Source organism: Orbicella franksi, chromosome 15, assembly GCF_964199315.1.
Source record: "Orbicella franksi chromosome 15, jaOrbFran1.1, whole genome shotgun sequence".
Lineage (NCBI taxonomy): Eukaryota > Metazoa > Cnidaria > Anthozoa > Scleractinia > Merulinidae > Orbicella > Orbicella franksi.
This window is the reverse complement of record NC_138159.1, coordinates 17,415,979-17,436,575: the sequence shown is the minus strand read 5'-3', so window position 1 is coordinate 17,436,575 and position 20,597 is coordinate 17,415,979. Positions and strand designations below refer to the sequence as shown.

General features: G+C 37.9%; 2 protein-coding genes and 2 long non-coding RNA genes across 4 annotated transcripts in view; 2 read left to right on the top strand and 2 right to left on the bottom strand.

Moving 5' to 3' along the window:
* LOC145469127 (atrial natriuretic peptide receptor 1-like) overlaps window positions 1-20,597 on the bottom strand; it is a 35,104-nt gene that overhangs the window by 3,835 nt on the left and 10,672 nt on the right. The window contains exons 2-4 of the mRNA XM_081452806.1: window positions 12,320-12,391; window positions 11,612-11,777; window positions 10,602-10,754 (exon numbers count right to left, since the gene is read on the bottom strand). Coding sequence (XP_081308932.1) covers window positions 10,602-10,754; window positions 11,612-11,777; window positions 12,320-12,340 — 340 coding nt within the window. The 5' untranslated portion in view covers window positions 12,341-12,391. The remainder of the gene's footprint in view (window positions 1-10,601; window positions 10,755-11,611; window positions 11,778-12,319; window positions 12,392-20,597) is intronic.
* The window catches only part of LOC145469267 (uncharacterized), a 78,922-nt gene that overhangs the window by 51,210 nt on the left and 7,115 nt on the right, over window positions 1-20,597 (top strand). The gene's annotated exons all lie outside the window — the stretch shown is intronic.
* On the top strand, window positions 1,125-5,804 carry LOC145469141 (uncharacterized). Its single transcript, XR_014042283.1, has 3 exons — window positions 1,125-1,234; window positions 1,631-1,715; window positions 4,506-5,804. It is a non-coding gene; the product is annotated as an uncharacterized LOC145469141 (long non-coding RNA).
* On the bottom strand, window positions 5,806-9,207 carry LOC145469143 (uncharacterized). Its single transcript, XR_014042285.1, has 3 exons — window positions 8,723-9,207; window positions 7,718-7,776; window positions 5,806-6,417 (listed from the first exon to the last, which is right to left on the bottom strand). It is a non-coding gene; the product is annotated as an uncharacterized LOC145469143 (long non-coding RNA).

Below are 20,597 nucleotides of genomic sequence, written 5' to 3'. Positions count from 1 at the left end.
ATCTATCTTGACCTTTTCAGAGGCCGACCACCAACTGGGATCAAAAATAACCAAGAGAAGATTAAGATAAGAGTTCACCTTGATCTTGTCTTCAAATAGCGAATTTCCAGATTTGACAACCAAATGATGAAATTTGGCGGTCATTAAATATTGAAATACTGGGACGGAGAAGTAGTTTAATTGAATTATTAAGAACAGAGCTTTTTTTGCAAGATTATTGAATAGACACGCACGAATTTTACAAAAGGTCTAGTTGTACTAGCTGTAAAATGTAAAAATTCAAGGAGGCAAGACATTTGGAGTATCATCTTTAGATTTTATTTATTCCCTCCTGAAATACAATGAATTCTTCGAGAAAAGTTGTTTTAAAAAATGAAAAAACCCGTTAAAAATTCTAATTAGAACACTAGCTATTACTACACTGAAAAGAAAAATTTTCACGTGATCGCAAACAGTTGAAAATTTAAATTGCAAATTATGCATGTGATAAACGTTCTGTAGAGCTGCGTTCTTCGGTCGTGTGTTACCGACCACGTTGACAAATTTCTGCGGCTTGCAATTCAACATTCTGCTGTTCAGTTTGGGATTATGTTTACGTTTGGACTTGAGAGAAAACAAACAAACCTGCCTGAACAGAAACTTTACTTTGAGCGAGCCTCACACACGGTCTCGGTTGAAGTTGTTGAAATCCTCCACGAGGTAAGAACTGCTCATGGAATAAGTAATGTTGTATTTTGCACTATTAATATAGCTTATTCTCTCGCAAAACGGTCTAGGACTGTTCGAAATAGTCGCAACTTCAGTTTTTCCCAAGCACTGAGCTATTCACTTTGCTAACTGAATCGAAGTGTATTTATGTGGGTCACATTTTCCGTTTGAACATCTGAGCAGTCATTTGCCATTTCTGTCGCCTAACTTGCCGAAAGTTCACTTAATTTCTTTAATATCATTTTCATTATAACCAGCAATTTTTGTTTCCAAAATCCCTGTACATCATTTATATAACGCGTCTATTAATAGAGGGGTGGGGAGGGGAGGGAGAATGTTGGCGAGGTTTACATGCCTCCACAATATGAGAAACAATCGTAAAGAAGTTATTTCAATGCTATTTTTATCTGATTCTCTTTTTATCTGATTCTCTTTTCAGGTAAGAAGTGACCATAAAAACCAGTAGCACTGGGGACGAGAATGCCATAAAAACTGAGATCCGTCCGACGACACACGATTACTTCCGGTAACTTAACTCTTCTATGTTATCCCAAGATTGAAATATCAATTCTCTTTAGTGATTGCCACATATTCCTTTCAATGCTAGTTCTGAGAATTCGGTAGTAGATCAAGACAGTGTCCTCTAGTTGATTGTATTTGCTCGTATTATCTACGAGTACAACTTTATCATATAGGGTTCATAATTTTGTTCTCCAGTTCAAGCAAGCGAAGTTCCATGTTTATAATATTTACTTCCTGCCATACAACAAGTTCCTCCTCAAGGGAAACCTCTTTGATATATATAAAAAATGAACGTTATTGATGCTGCCTTTTTTATTTGGGATATCGTAATGTGTTCTCTGTTTCCCGTAAAACTTCATTAATGTACCATTACTCATGCCGTTTTATTTACCTCTTGTAGACTGTTGTAGCTGTGATCTGTAGAGTGGTAATTCTAAAGCCTGATGAATCGCGGTGAGGAAACGTGTTCTTCGGAAACGAAAGTAGTGAGTTTATTGCTCTCAAAGTACTATTCATTAATCATACTATACCAGCAAGGCCAAATTCTAAAGTTTAAAACAAGTTAAAAACAAAATTCGCAAGGCTCAAAGATCAGAGTCCTACAGCAGGAATTAGGAAATCAGTTTGAATCGAAGCGATTACATATCAAGACTTAACCTGCTGTAAAGAGCTTAGAATGCCATTTGGCATGATCTAAAGAAGCATAACAGAGTACTATTAATTCTTGGAACTTTCAATTTGTTTATTTATAAGCGATTATTATGGTACAACTTTGCAAAACTCGAAGATAGACTTTCGACCGAAATTTTATTTTCAAAACCCATACCTTAAGGCTAAATAGAAAAAGCTACATTGAACCTCCTTAAAATGACTAGGGTGAACACTCGCCTACATATCACTCCACATCATGTTATTCTAACCGATACCAGTGCTCATACGTCATATTTAGTTGAAGTCATTCTATTGTACATAAATCGATCTTGCAGTTTACGTAGAATTGATCGGTTGGTAAAAATTGATAAATGCTAGAGGCCAAATGAATATTGCTCAATTTCTCGAGACAGGATATAAAGTAACCCTCGAGGAGATTATATTTCTGAAATTTATTTGATGTATTTGTTGACGTGAATCATTGTCTTCTATTGATTGTATTCACACGTTGCAATTTTGACCAATCGCAAGCAAATATAAAGGAAAGCTCTGAATTTTTGGAATCGTGCAATTGCCTAAGACAGCAGGGAGTTTAAGTTACCACAACGGCGACGCTGACGTCGAGGACAACGTCGATTTAAAAATGACTTTATATTTTACCTACGAATCTCGCGGATACTTTTGAGTCATTTACTTTGTTTATAACTATCAAAACTATCACAAAAACTATATTTGGGACACAGCGATAAATTTGAAATACAATGTTTTTTAAAAGAAAAAAAGTGGTTACGTTCTCTAGACAACGCAGAATTTGGTCATTTCACGCTGTTATTTTTCAGAGGACGGCATAGAAATGTACCAAGAATTATAACGCACGTGCACAGCCATTGTTCTGTTCATTAAACCTTTTGTTTGGTGGCCTTTTGTTTGCCGTTGCCGTCGTGGGTTGTTTAAGCTCTCTAATAATGTACCAATTTTTTCCCGAGTTAGTTACTCAGAAGGCTAGCTTAAGCTTACTGTTTTCAGGGAGCAGATTTTTCCCCCAAAAGATATATATTTGTATTCTTCAATTCATATTTTAATTGAGGTGATTCACTCAATTATTTCACACCTCTCCGCCTGACCTTGAATGACCTTAAGTCGGACGCGATCATTGCCGCCATATTGGTTTTAAATTTGGAAGGCAAATTTAATAATTACTCGTTCTATTAATATTAGGAAGCGAACAACTTATAATCCAAAGATTTCTAAAATTGTCTGCATTCTCTTTAATATCGCCACAATTGTGGGACAGGAATTCTGAATTTCCCACTATCCGAGCTAAACTATGTAAAAATTACTCACGCTAATCAACAGCTAATTTAATTCTGGAAATTTTGCTTCTGGTTTCCGTCTTTTCAAGAGTCCAGTATCCGACCGGGGGTTCCCCAATTCTCTGGGGTTCCCCCAATGTCCCCTCCCGTCAACATAATATCGTGTGCAAGATTTACTTGCGTCAAATGTCGTGTCTTAGCAAACTCCGTTACGCATAAAATAAAGCATTGTGTTTTTTCTACTTCTTATGTACATTATTTTGCAACACGCAACGGCAATAAATCACTCTTAAGGCTGGTTTCCATATGATCGCAGACGATCGCAGACGATCGCGGATCGCAAATCGCAGATCGCAGACGATCGCAAAGAGAGTTGTTTCCATATAATCGCAGACGATCGCAAGCGATCGCAGAGCCGACTGTTGCATACATTTCGGACAGCGGAACTGTCAAAATTACACGCGTGTTGTGCTGGCGGGAAATCGCAGCAAACAATATGGCGGACGTCGAGGAGGAAATTTTGCTGCAAACAAATTTATTTCTCCTTTTAGTCAACCTATTTTGAAATTCTCTTGGCACTGCATCTCGCCCCGATCCAGAAGGTAGCGTTTTCAATCGCTTCAGATAACGACCATACGCAGTTCTTATTTTGCGGAATTTGACCTCCGCCTCAGCCGCCGATAAATTAAATTTCTCACCGATTTTTTCCCAGCAGTTAACCTTTTCGTTTTTGTCTTTGAAATCTTTACTGTTACGGTGGTAAACCCAATGATATCGCGCAACTTCCTCCATAAATTTCTCGTTACTAACGTTACCTTGTTCAACGCCACGTTTACAACAAATAAGCGGTTGCTTTGTTGCAAAGAAGCGTTGAATCATGGGTCAGAATTCAAAATATTATGGGATGCCTTTCGATCACAGATCGCAGAACTCTGGTTTCCATATGATCGCACGATCGCAATTGATCGCAGACGATCGCAGAGGATCGCAGACGATCGCAGAAGATAGAACATGGTTCTATCTTCTGCGATCGTCTGCGATCGTCTGCGATCACGATCGCAGGATCGCAGACGATCGCAGAACTTTTTGCGATCTGCGATCCGCGATCCGCGATCGTCTGCGATCATATGGAAACCGGCCTTTAGTTTTATCTTAATCTTTCTACGTGGGATGAGAAACAATTTTGTGATTTTAGTGTGTTTAAGATATCCCGAAAGGATGTAATTAAGACAGCGCATCTTAACTGATTTTTTTCTTATCCGGGTAATCAAGAATATTGACATGCACGTGTTTTCTTTCTTTCTTTCTCAGCTCTGGTCTCGTGGATCCACGCAGAACCTACTGGATTGTGGTGGAAGATAAATGCCTTCTTACATGAAGTAGACTCTCAATGATGTTTGCCTGGATTATGTTGTATGTTCTTTAATAGGTAAAGAAGAAACCTTGATATCGTTACAAACATTTAAGCCTTTCATTTCCAAGAGTGGTAAAAATCAAATTCTCCTAAGAAAATCTATACAGGAGATTAGACAACCTTCAACTGGCCGGCAATATATTCTTGATCTCCCATCAAATTCTTATAACTTAACTTAAGAGAAATGTATGGCAATCAGTAAGAGAATTTATAACTCAAGATTGAAAGAGTTAAACAAACGCGGACCATTTGTTATTCAAATTGAAGGTCAATTGAATTTCTTTTCTCGACCATACAGCGCAATTTATATTTTGTTGGATAGTTTTCTTTGCTATTTGACGGCACAATCATGCAATTACATAATTCAAACTTGGCATGACATTTCTAAATATATTGTGTTAAATGAAAAGCTACAGTCATGAGGAAAACTGACTTATAATCTTTCAACGACTGGCAGATAAATTTCTTTGTGAAAATCGCAATTTTTGAATGTTTATATTTTGTCGAGTTTGAATCAAATCTCTGTGAAACTTTGCGTTGTTGTAAATTTCGATGTGGCAAATCTATTCAGGCACTTAAATTTGGCATTCGCGAAACATTCTGTGGCAGAAACATTATAACGCAGCCTTCTGACCATAATTTGCGATTCTGTAGTTTTTAATAAAATTGGTCCGCGCTTGTGTTTTATTCGCTGAAAATATGTCGCACATCTTTCGCGAGCGAACTTTTAAGTCAACAAGGAATTATTCTAAACCTGGAGAGATTTCGTACTTGAATTGGACCGTTAATCAACCATCAAGTTTTAAATTTTCTAATTGACAGTTTCCCACTACTTATAAAAACCCGGGATAAATTTTAATCGAACAGCAGCTGTAGACTTAGTTAAACGATATTTGCTAGTGACGTTTATCATTGGTTTTGGTAGACAGTTTTATACCACTTGTAAAAACATCGTACAACTTTTACTCGAATAGAAAATGTAGTCTTCATTAGTGACACAGATATTTGATAATATCACCTGCGTCTTTCTTCTTAATTTCGATAAGGCGATTTCTCGTAATAACGTATTAATTATCTTTATTTATACCGTTCACCGCTATTTTGTACACTTTATCAAACCTGTAAGTGCAGTGAATAATTAATATTACAACTTGTAATCTTTAAGTATTTTAATAGAATTGAAATAAACAAACGGTTGCAAGTAACAAATGAGTCTCAATTGAGTCTTTTTGTCTGAGTATATTTTAAAAAAATAATGCGCTTTTAAAAAGGGGCCTGGAAACTAGTCGAAATGTAGGCTATCTCTTTTACTATTTTTTGACTATGTAGGGTTGCCAAAAAGCAAAAAAATTCTGCACTTTTAAACAGAGTCTAGCCAGAAATCAAACATATACTTTGACTTTTGATGAGAGAAATCTGTTGCACAGTGCAAGATTTTTCCCGCCAAAAGACTTAGTTTTTTTCTTTTTCGACTTTTTTGGTCTCTTTAAAAGGGCAATATCGTTAACCAAGAAACATTTTTCCCGCAAAAAGACTTAAATTCTTTTTTCGACTGCTTTTTTTCCGGTCGCTTTGAAAGAGCAAATATTTTAATCCAAGACAGTATTGCTGTCAAAAGACTTAGTGTTTTTTTCCGACTTTTTTGGCCCCTTTTAAAAGCGCGTATCATTTCCAGCGAAAATACTTTTACGTTCTTTATTAATAATATATTCCGTGGATTCGGCATGGATAAAACTCAGCTAAGAGACTTTGTGTCCTTAATTGAAACATCTTTAGTCACGATCAATGGCGTGGATAACTTCTTCGCTCCTGTACAAAGAAAAATAAACAAACACGTATTACAAATGAAGAAATGTCTTAAACAACAAATATTCAACTTCATCCCGTAATTTACGAACTCAGATATATCAGTTTCTGTCCCCAAACAAATTTTTACATGTAAATTATTTAAGCTGCAAGAAATAAACACTGATTGAAATCTTGTCCAAATTATAGCATGGTAAATTTTGGTACTCCGGTCTTTTTGGAAACATTTTGGGAATCAAAAAAATTATTTTAGAAATCAAACGGACAAGACAAGAGTCAAAACAAATAATTATTTCAGTGATACTCCCCGAACACCGTACCAGACATGTACATCAATCAATAACCAAATAAATTTTGAACTATTTGGTAAAAGGTAAATACTTTATTGAAGCGGAGGTCACATAATATGTAATTTTGGCCAAGGTAACGGTTGCAAATGTGCAAAACGAAAACAACTTTCGGGCGAAATTAAAACAGAACCTAGATAAAGCTGCATACGAATTTTCAAGACTTTTTTTTCTTAATTTGGCTAAATTCTAAACTCCCGTCTTGGTCTTGAGGCAAATCGAAAAATCAGACTCGTCAAACACTATGTTCAGCTTATATTTTCATCTTTTCATCTGTTTCAAAATAACGTCTGTCTAATAACTATCTTTTATCAGCCTTTTACACAAAAAATAATAAATGTATAAGGGCGATGTGTCACGCGACACATCACACATTAACGTAACCGAATAATTTCAAAAGGAACTCCAAATAATTATTCCAAATTGTTCTCTGTAAAATTCTTATTCTTGTTCTTCAATGCTCCTAATCAAACGATCTCATGACAACATGATTTCCATTCATGGATAAAATGAAATTCCCCGACTCGTCACTGAGCAGAAAACAATTTTCACAGACCTACAGCAATCTTACATCTGTAAACTGATTCACTGATGGCCGGATTGTCCAAAGCCCAATTAAGCTAACCCAGGATTAGCGAGAATTTTGATTTTAATTTTGTAACATGCCGGCGAGGTTTTCTGTTTATATTTTTTGTCCGTCAGGTTTGAGTCTGAATTTGAATAATCTTTAACTACACAAAACATAAGCAGTGACAATCCTTTTGTTTTTTCAAGAAAAGTGAATACTTTGGTTAACTTTTAATCCTCGGCCCTGACCTCAAAACAAAAAGCCACGACAATTTCTCAACGTGATGCGACAATGGTAATCAGGAATCATAGAGATATACAAAGAGCAGCTTTTTTTGTAGTAAGAACTATTCAAAGTTCGTCGATATCATAAATGACGAAATACTCACCTTTGGTTTGGTAACGTTTCGTCATGTAGTCCCATCTTTAAGCCATTCACTTTTCAATCCTACAATATAAAATATAATGTTATTTCAAGTCGTCAACAACACTATTTCAAGTCCTATTATAACAACATATGATCACATGGCAATTGGTTTGTTGTAAAATGCCAAGTACCTTTTGTTACAGTTACAAGCTTTAAGTCGACGATTGATAGGTAGAACGGGTAATAAATCAGTGCTTTTTATCTCAAATGATAAACACTAAATGTACGCTCTCCAGAGTTCATAATCTAAAATACACTCTTTTTTATAGGAATATATTTTTTCAAGAAAATAGAGGCTGAAATTTTAAAAAGAATATAATTTTGTGCGTGAAAGATTTGTAAATGCAATAATGGGTTTTTAACTAAACCGTGCCAAAACTAGCCAAAAACAACAAAAACAGCTAACAACATTTCTGCATGACGCTGTGTGTGTAGTATCAGGCTAAATTGCCTGCAGTCTGGTTCCAAAATCACTTTATTTTAACGGAATCTAAACACCAAACACTTGTGATTGCCACTTGTCATACGCAGCATAATCTAAGAATATTTACAAGAATATTTTAAGCCTAAAATCGACAGAAAAACAAGAATGTACAGCCTGGGTCGGAAAAACAATATTCTTGTATGAAAAGTGTAACGGATTGTACACCGATTGCAGGCGATGCTGCGTACTTAAATGTTAACTATGGACCTTAAGAAGTCTTCAAAGCGATTCAATTATCCTCTCTTTCAAAAAATGAACGAAGCTGTCTAACTCGTGAGGATTTTGGTTTATCGATTGCTCTTCTCCTAAACTTTTCTGCGCCTGCAGGCTATGCTAATTAAAGAGTAGTACAGATCTTCACTAAGCAAAATGAACAACTTCCATAGCGAAAGCATATACATTGCAGAGACAAACTAAACAACTGAGAACTAAAGAAGAACAAATATGAACTAATTTAATAGTGATTTCTGTAATTTTACCAACCTGAGAAACATTCTACGAAGAAGCAACAGCGATATTCGGAAAGAACACGCTCGACTTGGCCACCATTATTCAGCACGTGTCTTGCATCTCCACCAAACCATCAGTTCTGGACGAATACACGGTTGCTCCCGGCCATGGTTTCGTCTAATTCAGTGCCTCGTAAAGGATTATGTCCGCCCTCTTGTATTAACTTCATGTACCCGTTTTACCAGCTTAATGGTGGAATTTTGTTGCTTTTCAGATATAAAGGGAACAAGAACCGACGAAGGCTGCGACAAATTGAACTTGCGATGAATAATAATTACCTTAGCGCGCGCTCTTGGAATCATTTGTAATTCAAATTTGTAAGGGAGATTTTTAAAGCGAGTAGCACTGGGTTCCAGAATAGTTTCGCGCCAAATTTAAACAGGTGCATTTCCAAACTTGTCTCATATTTTGTAAAGGAGCTCATTCACGGTAGTTTGAGTTATTTTGGAACAAATTACTTATAATATTAAAGGAAACCCGACGATTACGGCAGAAGGCAAACGGCAAAGATTACCTCTGACGGACGGCAAAAATTTTATTTTTGCCGTTTGCCGTAAACGTCATGCTCAGAACATCTCCAATAATTTACTAAGATAGAAAAACATCAAAGAGATGCTAATAAACCATAAAGAGACAAGGATGGTTAAGGATTGAGAAGATTAACACGGATTACAAACGATGAACTTGAAATATTTAGGCTAAGCTCTTGAAGATGCGCAAACTGTTACATAGCTCCTTTAAAGGAGCTAGGGTCCTCAGTCGATAGGCTTAAAAGGATTTTCAAAATGTCGGCCACTATGATGGAAAAAAAAAAAAAAGACTTTGGTAAACTGAGGGAGGAGAAGATTTATCTCACTTCTTACATAAGGTTCTAACAAAAGCGTTGCAAGTTAAAAGAAAAGGTTGTCTCCTGAGAAGTAGGTCGAAACTAAAACAGCTGGGATGGATTTGTTTGTTTAGTAGAAAGAAGCGAATTTTAATTTGTGCAACCTACACTGTCGTAAACTCCCCTATATAGGCTCCGGGGGGTACTCCCAGAAAAGTTGAGTAGGGGTGTGCAGCCCACTTCCCAAAACCCTTACCCTATTTATGACCAAAATCTGCGATTTTTGCTACCCTATTGATGACCTGGCCAAAACTTCGATACCCTATTTATGACCTTTGTAGTTGGCACAGTTTCCCTAAACATAAGTTATGAAGGGCTTTTGTTGACGGTCTTATTGATAATGATAAAAAGTAGCTTCTTCTAAGAAACATACCCAATCCAAGACTAAAGTACTAAATCATACCCTGTTTAAGACCAAAATGGCCAAAATCGATACCCTATTTATGACCAAAGCGGCTGAAAACCATACCCTTTGAGCCCGCACATACCTATATAGCCCATATAAGGGAGTACCCCCCCCCCCCAACCGGGTATAAGCTTTAAAGGTATTCGGGGCGTCAAAGAGTATGATTTTCTAAACGTTTTAGTCTGAAATAGAGTATAAATTATGGCTGTTTTGGTCTGACGTAGGGAATGTTTTGTTCATTCTCGTCAGCAACAAGGTACAATCCTTGAACGAAACTTCTTTTATCGTTGTTATTATTCATCTCCTGTAAACTGCGATTTCACTGATGGTGGGAATTTTAACTGAGCCCTTTCTAAATGTTTTCGCCAACCGACGCGGTTCCCGGGTAGGGTCCGGTCTGAGAAAGGATATCAAATGTTAGACCAGGTCGGAAACTCGAACGCCTGACAAAGACTGTAAAAGAGTTTCTAGAGGTTTAATTTGTCCCCGGGGGCATCATTATCAACGCCTACTACTTAAGTCTGCTTACATGAAGGGTGTAGTTACAGCATTTATTTTACCTCGACGTCTCATAGGACCGTCAAGAAAGGGTTTTGACCGAGTGGCAATTCCCTGTAAGATGATTCCATAGCTGTAGACATCAGCTTTCTGTGACGATCCTTCCCGCTCCGCCTTACTCAGGTTGATATGCTCTGGAGCTGTCCATAGTAGATCTATCAGTGACAATGGTAGCATAAGCAGCAAGTTTTAGTACCTTTCTCTCGTTAGGGTTTTTCAAGGGTAAGGTAAAGTAAAACAAAGCTCCAAGTGTCCCATACCGGCGGAACGCATCCCGCTTTCTTGTAGCAGTAAGCGGAAAGGTCGAGCATTTCTACTCTCCCTGAATAAGATGCTAGTCCATCGCAGGGTTACACCCAGAGCATCGAAATTTGGCGTACCCATTTATACACCTGGGAGGAGAGAGGCACTGTGAGAGTAAAGTGTCTTGCCCAAGAACACAACAGAGACAAGGGCACCGCGCCCCCCAACATGAGTGCGTGCAGTTTACTCTGCAGTATTGTAACATCCCCTGATGGGAAGTTAGTCAATCGCGAATAAACCAAGGATTATGTTAGACTTCTCATCAACTTCTCATCTTCACATTTACTCAATTAGGTGTGAAGAAGCACAAAGAGAGCGACCTATCCCGCCCTAGAACACTAGAAGAGTGCAAGATCTCTCTACCTCTCGCTCTTAAGTTTACCGTTGTAGCCATCAACCACTGTAGCAATGGAGTTTGCTGGTTACCAGATACCGAAAAGAAATATTATTTTTATGTCCCTGGAGCAGGGAAGTGGTGTCGGGTTGAGTAAACGTTTTGTAGACTTAGTGGGGCAGTCCTTGCTGGCGTCAACGATATAAAAGTAAGGTTGAATGTTTCGAAATATAGATATTTCAAGCAAGCGTTTTCACGGTGATGGACACAAGTGCCCCCCCCCCCTGCCTTTCATTTCATAACCAGGGTGGCTCACCAAACAACAAGCTGAAAACGCCCTAGTTCTTGAGGGGATGGGGCGGGGGAGCTGTTTACCTGCGTACATCTTGTTGACGTCACACTCAACCTTTTCCTGTCCAGCCTTAAAATTGTGCAGTCCCCAGTCTGTTATGCTCACCACCCAGTGACTGTCAATCATACAGCGAGAAGAGGCCACGTTACCATGCAGTTTGACAGGGCTGTTGTGCAGATATTTCATGCCCTGGAAAAAAAAGTGAGGAAAGTTTCAACGTTTTTTAACAATGCATTCTTGATATAAAAAGAAACGCTTTTGACCTGTACTATGGAAGTTTGCAATGGGAGAAAACGGCTACTAGTGGCTGAGAATCACTCCCGCGGGGTACTCCCAGAAAAGGTGAATGGGGGTGTGCGGTCCGCTTCCCAAAACCCTTACCCTATTTATGACCAAAATCTGCCATTTTCCCTACCTTTTTATGACCGGACCAAAAATTTGATGCTCTATTTGATACCTGACCATTAAATCAAACCCTGTTTCAGACCTGCATGCGTTATAATAAGTTCCCTTGTTCAGACCAATGTTAAATTACCGTAAACATAATTTGTGAAGGGCTTTTGTTAATTTTCTTTTCGATAATGATGAAAAAGTGGCTTATTCTTAAAATATATACCCATACCCATACCCCATTTATGACCAAAAGGGCTGAACAACCATACCCTTTGGGGCCGTACGCACCTATATAGCTCATATAAGGGAGTACTCCCCCGGGAATCATTGTTGCTTACCGCAGCTATGTCGATTGACATCGACAGCTTGAAAGCATAATCTATCTTGTTCTCGTCATTTGCCAACACATCCTACGAGCAAAAGTCGCATACAGTTTTAACCATAAATTCACCTTACTAAATGTATTAGCTTATGTAAAACAACTAGCTTGAACTAATTAGCGTGTATTTCAACTGTCTCTTCGAGTCAAACGCTCCCGAGAACACGGCTTGTACTACAAATTCATGGGTTTTTCAGGGACATTCCAGGATAAAATTTCAATTTTTCAGAGACTCCATCCTCTAAATAAATCCGAGAGATTATCAATCTTTTGATAAATAGCATTACAATGTGTCACTAAATGTTCAGTTTTAAAAATAACTGCAAGATTTGTTCAAGTCTAAATACCTTTTAAGTTCTCGTACTTCGTAGGAAATTTTTTTTGTCAAGTCGTTTGGCAACTTGCTCCTTTTCCTTCAAATTTCAGTGTTTCCCAAGGACCCAATGTACTTTTCACGTACATTCAAGGCTTTGCATTTGGATTTTCAAATGCTAGGACTGTCAGCAACCAAGAGCCGCCGATGGCATTTATCCGTCTTGTAGTGTTGTTCCCACGTACGTGAAACAACCTTATGCATACGAATACAGCCTGCGAGCAGGTTCCTCGTGGGGAAAAAAGGATGAAGGGAGAAGAGGAAGAAGAGCCTGCCCGCATCGATTAGAATTCTGAATGACGCCTTCAAGAAACCAGCTGATGCAACTCTGAGAGAGTGTCAAAAATCAGTCAATCAGCGCCCTCGGTTATGAAAACATTGTCCACGCGATCTGTGCCACAGTAGGCGATACTAGGATAGGGCTTAGAATGGCTAATGCAAAAGTAAATAGGTAAAGGAAGAAAATCTGGGCCGGAAAATTCAAGAAAGTCTGCTCGCAGGAAGACCGAGGCGGACCGAGGTATGGATGCTTTAATAATGAAATTCCCCCACCTATGGTTTTGTAGAAAGAATCTTGGCAATTGAAGCTTCAATGCTAAGCTTTAGTCCAAACCTTAAGCGAAATTCACAGGTGCATACGATGTTAACACCCTGATCTCGTGAAATCCACACACGTTTAGCTTCGTCATTGATTAACCTGAAAATTATATTTGAAATGACTAACACGTCTGATCTACACATTTTCAAAGCGAATTCAAAATTCACGAGGTGGTAGGAAGAACACAATTTTGCCCTAATGGCTCGTGCTGCGCGAACCATCCATATTTTGTTCTGTTAAAACTTGAAAATTTCCAGATTAGTTGGAAGGAACGCGAGCAAATTATTTATTCTCGGGCCCCTCTTCGTAATCGGTCAAAACGAAACATGGGAAACTGATACGAATAGGTGATGACGTAAGCTCATTCAGGGGAAACCCTTCGTTCTTGTTTATTACCTAATCACCAAAATGAAACGCAACTTGCTTATTAACTTAATACGGGAAAGCTCCTTCTTTAGACGGTATCGAGCGACGTGTTTCATTCAGTTACTGTAATGATTCGATTTAGTGCCCTCCTTCCAATAAGCGCCCGGCCCCTTTCGAAGAAACTTACCCCTTCGAATGTGAAGGAGGAAGAGGGGTATCGAAGGGTCCCTTTAAATTTAAAAGTGCTCGGTAAATTTGGCCTTTGGACGAAATGCTCGCAAAAATTTGATGAGTGCTCGTTTGGTCGTGCTCGGAAAATTTTGCAACTGCTCACATGCTCGGATTCTCGTTAAAATGTGCTCGATTCCCGTATGGCAAATTGGGAAACATGCACCTGCTTTGGATGTTTCTGGAAACATGCGTCCCCGCTTTGCTGGCGTTTTATTGAAACTGACGCACGTAAGTGTTCTTCGTGAAAGGCACCCGCAAAGGTAGAAAATAATCTAGAGACAAGAAGACATGAGGAATATTACTGTTACTAAGGTAGAAAGTAATCTAGAGACATGAAGACATGAGGAATATTGCTATTACTATTCCACCTTCAGAGCTTATGAGATCTGTACGGCTTCTTAAATCTTCCAAATGAAGCTTCGTTGTGTTGAATCTCGCGGGAAATCAGTAGTCAAATCATCGAAACCAAAATTCGAAATGCTTGTCAGACTAAATGTCACGGTGTTTACATTTCCCAAGCATTATATAACCCAAACAACCTTCCACGTCACAACACTTCAAAGTCTGGTAGCTTTTAGCTTCTTCTCGTGGTGTGTTCACAATGTCCGGTTAGAGATCTCCTTGAGCGTCCACTCAGTGCAGCCACTGAAGATCACTTGGAACTACACGACATAATTGGCTGTAAGCTGCTGGGATTGGTTGAACCGCGATTGCGCCTATTGCCCTGTTTTGGAGGTGTCAGCCAGATTACTCGGCGCAAAATAACGTTTCCTTTTAATAAAAGAGAGATTCATGCTACGAAGTGCTCGCTGTTCGCGAATGTCAGATAAACTACTCGCGCCATCTCTTTAATTCGATACATATCCTGTATATAAATAAAACAAGACTCCGCAGCCAGTGGAAACCGAAAGCGTATCGGATGGTTCGAAAGTCTGATAACTTGCGCGTCATCGTCATTTTGAAAGAGAGTCCGTTTTAGCTGCTAGAGTCATTCTGATTTGACTTTCTTCTTCCAAAGGTAAGTACAGTAAGGATACCATAATTGTATTTTGAACTAAGGAACCGACGAAAACTGTTTTAAATTTAAGATAAGCTTTACCATGACATGAACACAGAAATTAGTGACATTTATAAATTGCAATTGACCACTGAGAAGTATAAACTCGTCAAGATAACTGACTAATAGGCATTGAGATGTTAGGCATGGTAAAATGTGCCATACATTAAATAAAACTAGAGGAAAATCACAGTAGATGTACTGGAACAGAAATGTAATAGCCCTATCTCCTGGATGGGTGCTAAACGGAAAATTTGTCTTAATAAAAATGAGGGATTTGGATCTCGTTCTCATCAGAAAGCTAGTCAAAGCATGGAATAGAATAATGAACAAGGCCGTGATGATTCTTCTGTTATCTTGCAGACAGAGTCCTTGTTGTGATCCAACGCGCTGTTACAGACTTTTGTATCATTTTTCTTCTCGTTGCGAAAGGGAAATAGTGGTGAGTAACATTTGATTTGATTCAGCTTCCATCTAGCAGTGTTCACCTTGCTTTGGTAAATACCCTAACATACTTCCTGACATATCAATCTTCTTTTATTTTTCATACATACACACTTAATTGAAGCACCCAAGATAGAGGGACTTTTCACGCACAATGAACTTTTAAAAGAAATTTAAAATTTTACAATAGCTAATCACAAGAAATTGAAAGTGATAAAAATATTTACAAGATTACTTCGTAGATTTCCATTAAAAAGATACACTTCTTAAAATTTGTCAACAATTCGCAGTTTAAAAGTCGTTTCTAGGCTAGTTCTCTGAAAGTTTTCTGGCCAGTAGCAATTCTAAACAGCAGAATATAAAGCTGTATTTGTCGATTAAACATTATATCATACAATTGTTTAAACCATACAACGTAATACAAAAAAGTTGTGTTGAAATTGGTAGCATAAGAATTAGAACCTCAGCACATTCATTCTGTTCTATTCATTAAGCAAAACTACTACAAACCACCCGTTTTCTTTCTCTCTTAAAACATAAAGTGGGGAATTCAGATTGCGATTTTAATATATAGTGTCGTAGTCCGGGGGGGGAGGCACTCCCTTTTATGAGCTGTATAGGTAAGTGTAGCCTCAAAGGGTTTGCTTTTTGAGCAGTTTCCGTCTGAATTTAGGTACAGATTTTGGCCATTTTATTCTGATATAGAGTATAGTTTTTGCACTCTGGTCAACAACTAGGTATGATTCTTATAAGAAACTATCCATATTGTTTTTGCTCATCTTTTGCCAAGTGAGTAAATGAAGCGATGTCAAAACCCACCTAGAATTTGAGGAACTTGAAGCCCTTGTGCAATATATATATATATATATATATATTTTTTAAACTCAAGCAGTTCGTTGGTTGACTTAGGTCTTAATTTGCGTATCGATTGTTGGTTAGCTCTGAAACAGACTGAAGAAGATCGCATATCCTGGCCTAAACCTAAGGCAAGGGTTTCAAATACGTAACCCCTCCCGATATATTTTGGAGAATACCATCTGCCCCTCCTCCCCGGCCAAAGTTCCTTCTGTAAATTGACACTGTCTCTTTTGTATTCTTTTCTTACAGTGATTAAGTGAAGGATTCAGAGACAAAAACCTCCTGAAACTCTTCACTAGTCTGGAGAGTAAGTATAATTTCTCGATTTTCAACGAATTAATTAATACAAACGAGGATGAATGCTTATGTTGACTTAGCGGAATTTCTGGAAATTATTAGCGAGCTTAAGTACCGCCGAGGACGACGCCTAGTCAAAAATAAATTTAAATTTTACCAGGGAAATTCCAAATTGTCTAGTTCTGTTCAGTACGCTAATGGCTTTAACAACGTGCTCGATCAGTTTAAATATGCAATGACAGCGTTCAATTCCTTGTGGAAATACGAAAAATTAGCTGTTGTCGTTCGCGTTCCTCGGACTACGCAGACCTTGGTGATTTCACGTTTTTGCAGAGAACGGCTAAGAAATGCAGTGGTGGATCTAGGGAAGAAGCCCGGAGGCCCGCCCCGCCCCCCCCCCCCCCCCCACCTTATTTTGGGTAAAAAAGGAAAAAAGAGGGAAGGAAGAAAAGCCGGCAGGGCAAGCAAACCTCCCCCACCCCGACCCTTAGCTCAAGGTCTGGATCCGCCCCTGAAATGTACAAAGATTTATAGCGCACGTACACGGGTATTGCTTTTGTCATTAAACCTTTTGTTTGGTGACGTTCTCGTTGCCGTCATCGCGGTGGTTTGCTTAAGCTCCCGTAAATAAAAATCAAAACTTATAGCCTCCCCACGCTTTCTAAAGATTGAGTTTCTCAAGGTAGAGGTGGTCGGATTTATTAGACGTGTGTCAATCACAACGGCACTTGAGTTTTTTGTTATGACAGAAAAGCCAGAACTGTTGCTGAAACTTACTGACTATGATTCTTGATTTGGATTTCATTCTGAGTTTGACTCCTCAAGTAACGGTAAAAACATTAGACTTAAGCTAACACGACTCCTAGGAAAACCATTTTTATGATAGGATATCGTGTTTAAATAAAGATTGATTGATGGAATGATTGTTTGATTGATTGATTGATTGTTTGATTGAAGCTAGATATAAGATATCGTCTATTCGATGCCCTTGTTTGACATGTTTACTGTACATCACGGTAAAAATATTTTGAAATATTTCTCAAAATCAAATACTAATGTATCATTGTTCTTTTTAGGGAAAGGGCTTTGTTGATGACGTAGGTGAAGTTGGATTCGTTCTGATCCGCACATCTCAAGTGACGGTTAGAATAGTAAGTTTAAGCCATGTTTTTATGACTACACGTATAGGGTTTAAATTAATTTAAATTGCAGAAATATGGATGTACATATATGTGGGAATAGCTGCAAAGTTCAGTGCAGACAAATGTGTTTTAGAAGGGACGACCGACCGGAATCCTTGGTGACTTTCAGTTTCATGGACGCTGATCTTCGTCTGTGGTTTTTCCGTGTTGTGTTCATTTTGTTGTTGTCTGTGAGTTTTGCACGTCTGTCTTAGCCTCTAACTGTACCTTTGGTCTGTGATCTCCAGTTTTCTGTGCTATTTTTTTGTGAATTGCAAGTTTTGCGTCTACCTATGTCTGACATGTCTGTAATCAAAACTATCAGTTTTGCGTTTTCCTTCAGATCTTAGGCTTGGAGTTCCTTGAGCTAATCTTGGACGAGAATTCCAGTTGTGCTTGTTTATGTTTCTTTGTGAATTTTAAGGCACAATTGTTTATGTTGGTCTGCATGTAACTTTCATTTTCCATCTCTACTGAATTTAAAAATTGTGCTCCTATATCCGCGAAGTTTAATTACTGGCAAAACAGGGACTAATTAAAGAAATACGCGTCTTGAATAAACTTGTGATAGTTTTTTTATCTGTTACCCTGTAGACAAACAAAGCCGTCCTCTTGTAAAAGAGAGGCTGTACTGCACCGACGTTGCTTCAATTTGCATTCTCGAAACCGAATGAACGGGAATTGGTAAGTTTACTTTGTTATTTATAGTTAAATAAGTTATTGCTTAATTTATTTTTCAAACAAAAATGAACAAAACTGACATTTTGTTTCTTTTGTCATGAACATTTGTGGTGCCAAGTTTCAAGAACACTGCTTCAGTATTTCTAGAGATATTGTTTATTCAGTATTTTACCATAATTTAGTTGCAAACAATATGACGTCATCACTGCTCTAATTTGCATAATAGAAAAGAGTCAATATCTCAAAAACGAAAAAAAGATATTTCAAAAGGAAAAACGCCATTCTTCTGTACTTTGAAAGGCCTTTCTGATAAGCAGAAATTATCTGTCATGTCATATACACTTTATACGGAATATTCATCGAAGTAGCTAATTAAAACAAGATCTGACAGCAAAAATATGACAGTCGTGTTTCACCTTTCGCTAACAATTGGTCTTTTTGAAGCCAGCGGGAATTAAAATTCAGTAACAGATTGTTGAATGTTTAATCACGATTGTGCGCATGTCAGGATAGGCATATTGTAAACGCCTGCATTCAATGTTTTTGTCTTTTTCCACGTGTAGCATTAAATTTATAAAATGTGATTGCGTATTAAGAATACTCCATTCAAATTAACAAACTCGTGTTGTTTACAGGGTAGGGTGGAATGTAGAATAATTTGGATTTCAGGATGAATTTCAGTTTCCACAATTTAACATTAAAGTGGTACTATGATCAAATTTCCCCCCCTTGATGTTTTAGGTGTATCACATAGAATTCCATGAAAGAATAAAAAGGCAGTTTACCGTTTGCAAATATCTACATTAGTTCCGTCATCACTGGGCTAATTTGCATATTTTGAAAACTTGAATATCTCTGGAACGAAGAGAGATATTTGAATATAGTAAATGTTGTATCGATCCATACTATTTATTTTGATCCTTTGATAGATTCCGAGATATGACAATGTTGTTCTAAGAGTTAATTCCGTGTTCCGATAGATATTTTCCGTAATACAGAGATAGATCAATGTCCACGCTAGACTCCTTTCCGTTCTCTCCGATTCCTTTTCTGCCAACGTTTTTCAAGTGGCAATCACGAGACTCGACTCAGACCTCGCAGGTCAAACCAGCTCCAGTCCCTAACTTATTTACAACAGTAAACAGCATTTTTCTTCTCACACGGGCTACTTGTTTATGTTTTAAAATGGCTGCGATAGGAAAGATGCGATTTTCGTCATAGTACAACCTTAAAAGTAGCACGCTTCCTGGGTAGTCAATCGACCAAATTGACAATCGATGATATTCGATAACAATCGATAAAACTCAGTCAATCATATCGAAAATCGATACAAATGGATAACAGGATTCTTTGTGAGTAATAGATAATTATCGATTTTTCACTTAGCGTTATCGATGTTATCGATAAATATCGAATTTATCGATTCTAGCTTATCTTACAATTTATCGATACGAAGCCAAAAAAAAAATATATAACAAGCTGGCAAAAACCACTCAAACGGTTATCTGTGGGAAACACAAGAAAGGCGTCCACACTTTCACAATTTCACGATTCACAGATTTTATTCACCCGATCAAAACACACCGCGCTCAAAGTCCACACTGAAAAACATAGAAACGCTGCACCCTCCAAAATACCTTGAAAGAGCTACTTTTGTCGAATTTGTTTTTTAAGTAAACCGAAAGGTCGCTATTAAATCGAACATTTCCCACGAAATAAAAAAAAATATTGAAACGCGAGTCAGTTATTCAGAAAAAACTGTTTTTTAGTAAAAATCGATAAAACAGTTAGGTGTCATAGTCCTCACAGCCCGTCGACTTTTTGCGCGAAACGGCCTCCTCCGGCAGCTCTTATTACAAGGGCCTTATTAGCTTTTGTTTTGTTTATACACTACATATTTCGCAGTTGTGTTTTCGAATTAATTCGTTCTTCCATTCGTCACTTCTTAGTAAGGGCATAAAACGTACTAAAAAAGGTAGAGAAAAGTCCTTGGACAGCGAAAAAATCGAAGCCAGGACCTATAAGAAGACAAAAGCGGAATTTCTTGAAGACAGCAGATTTTGCAAAGCGAAGGGCAGAATAGTTATTTTTTATAAAAAGTGTTTCGTTTTCAAAAATTTCCGTTTTAATCTCAGCAGATACATTAAGCCA